Genomic DNA, 1,819 nt, shown 5'->3' with positions numbered 1-1,819 from the left:
TAAAAAATACGTTGTTTTTTGGTTGATTCTAAACAAAGCATTCATTCATCTACGATCTACGATCACAGAACTAATGCAGTCTCTCAAGTCACACCATGCTGTTTCATCTTCTCTTTTCAATCAATTCTCTTATCAGTCTATGACATTCTTCCTCTCTTTCTCAACCAAAAGCCGTTGCCTACACTTCAACGAAACCATTTCATTAATTGATTACCTGAATTCCGACTTGCAGTTCTCGAGAACCTAATCCCTTTATGTCTCCAAACGTGTTTTAGGTTGCAGATTCCCTCAAAACCCCTTATCAGTGCTCATTTTCTTCAAACAAATAGGCTTTTCCCAAAGCCAGATTCTCTCCCTGATTCGTCAAATACCCCAGATACTGTTTACAAACGTTGAGAAAATCTTGAGACCCAAAATTCAGCTCTTTCAGATGTCTGGATTCCAGGGTTACGAGTTATGCAGCTTCATTTCAAAGAATCCCTCCATTTTGACTCATAGCTTGAAGAAAACATTGGTCCCCTCAGTTGAAGCTATTAGGAAAATTGTCTACGACCAGAAAGATTTTATTCTTGTTTTGCACAGATGTGGCTGGATACTCCCAAAGTACAAAAGAATTATGGAGAATGTCGTATTCCTGGAAAGTTGTGGCATTCTTGGGACTCATCTTTCATTGCTACTCAAACTTCATCCAAGGCTTTTCGTTGCACAACGGTCTACTATTGAAAACAATGTTTCTCGAGCTGTAGACTTGGGTTTTCGTGAAAATTCAAGAATGCTTGTCCATGCAATTCATACATTAAGTTATTTGAGCGATAAAACATTTGAGAGAAAGTTGAAACTAATTAATTGTTTTGGTTTTTCGAAGGATGAGGGCCTGAAAATGTTCAAGAGAACCCCGGCTTTGTTTAGAACATCAGAGAAGAAGTTGAAAGTTGGAATGAAATTCTTCTTGCATACAGTTATGCTGCCCAAGTCAGTCCTTATTCACCAGCCTAAGATTTTAATGTACAGCATGGAGGATCGCGTGCTTCCTCGATATAAAGTCTTCCAACTGTTGAAATCAAAAAATCTCTGCAAGAAAGTCCCCAGTTATATTCATGTGTTGTGCTTGTCTGAGGAGATGTTCTTGGACAAGTATATATCACAGTTCAGAGAAAATGCAGAGGAGTTATTAGTAGCATACAAGGGTCATTATCTGGAGGCATAACCATACCTTCAATTCTGTTTTTTCACTCTTCCACAGGGTTCTAATACTGAAATTATTTAGATAGTGTTGTGCATAACCATGGAATGTCTCATTGTAGTAATGAAGATGGCTCGTTTATTGTATCTGTTTATTGATTATGCATCTTTCTTTCCCATGGTAATTTGGTGGTCATAAGAACCTTGGAAGATCCACACGAAAATAAGCAATCCACTTTGACTGCTCCTTTAAAGAGGTATGCAGAGTATACTTTTCTTGATCTTGTTGACTTGTTCCCCAGCTGGAATATGCTCCAATGTTGAATTGTAAAATTAGCCTGTATTCATCTTCCAGCACCCTTGTTTAGCTTTTAAATCGCCGAGCACTAATTAGACTGTTTCTATGTTGTGAATTATGTAAGTTAATTTGATTAGTCAAATTTGTATGTGCCTAAGTAGGATTGATATCGAGTTTCCTTTTACTCCCTTCCACCTTCTACTATTAAGAGAGAAAAAATCAAGAAGAACGTGGGTTGCATTAGTAAATCTTAGGTGGTACTCTAAAGTTGAAACCATTGAGACATTATTATGCTGCTTTATTGTCAACGTTTAAGACTGCTTTTTTTTAATGGCTTTT

General features: G+C 37.2%; 1 protein-coding gene across 1 annotated transcript; it reads left to right on the top strand.

Annotated features, from left to right (window-relative positions):
• The first annotated feature begins 430 nt into the window (after positions 1-430).
• Positions 431-1,207, top strand: LOC114172442 (uncharacterized). The gene has a single exon (XM_028056919.2). It carries the CDS (start codon positions 431-433, stop codon positions 1,205-1,207), a length of 777 nt encoding a protein of 258 aa, XP_027912720.2.
• Positions 1,208-1,819: the final 612 nt, after the last annotated feature.

This window comes from Vigna unguiculata, chromosome 1 (assembly GCF_037176805.1).
Source record: "Vigna unguiculata cultivar grain cowpea cultivar isolate G323 ecotype 2 chromosome 1, ASM3717680v1, whole genome shotgun sequence".
Taxonomy (NCBI): Eukaryota; Viridiplantae; Streptophyta; class Magnoliopsida; order Fabales; family Fabaceae; genus Vigna; species Vigna unguiculata.
The sequence above is the reverse complement of the archived record's forward strand: the minus strand, read 5'-3'. Positions and strand labels throughout refer to the sequence as shown.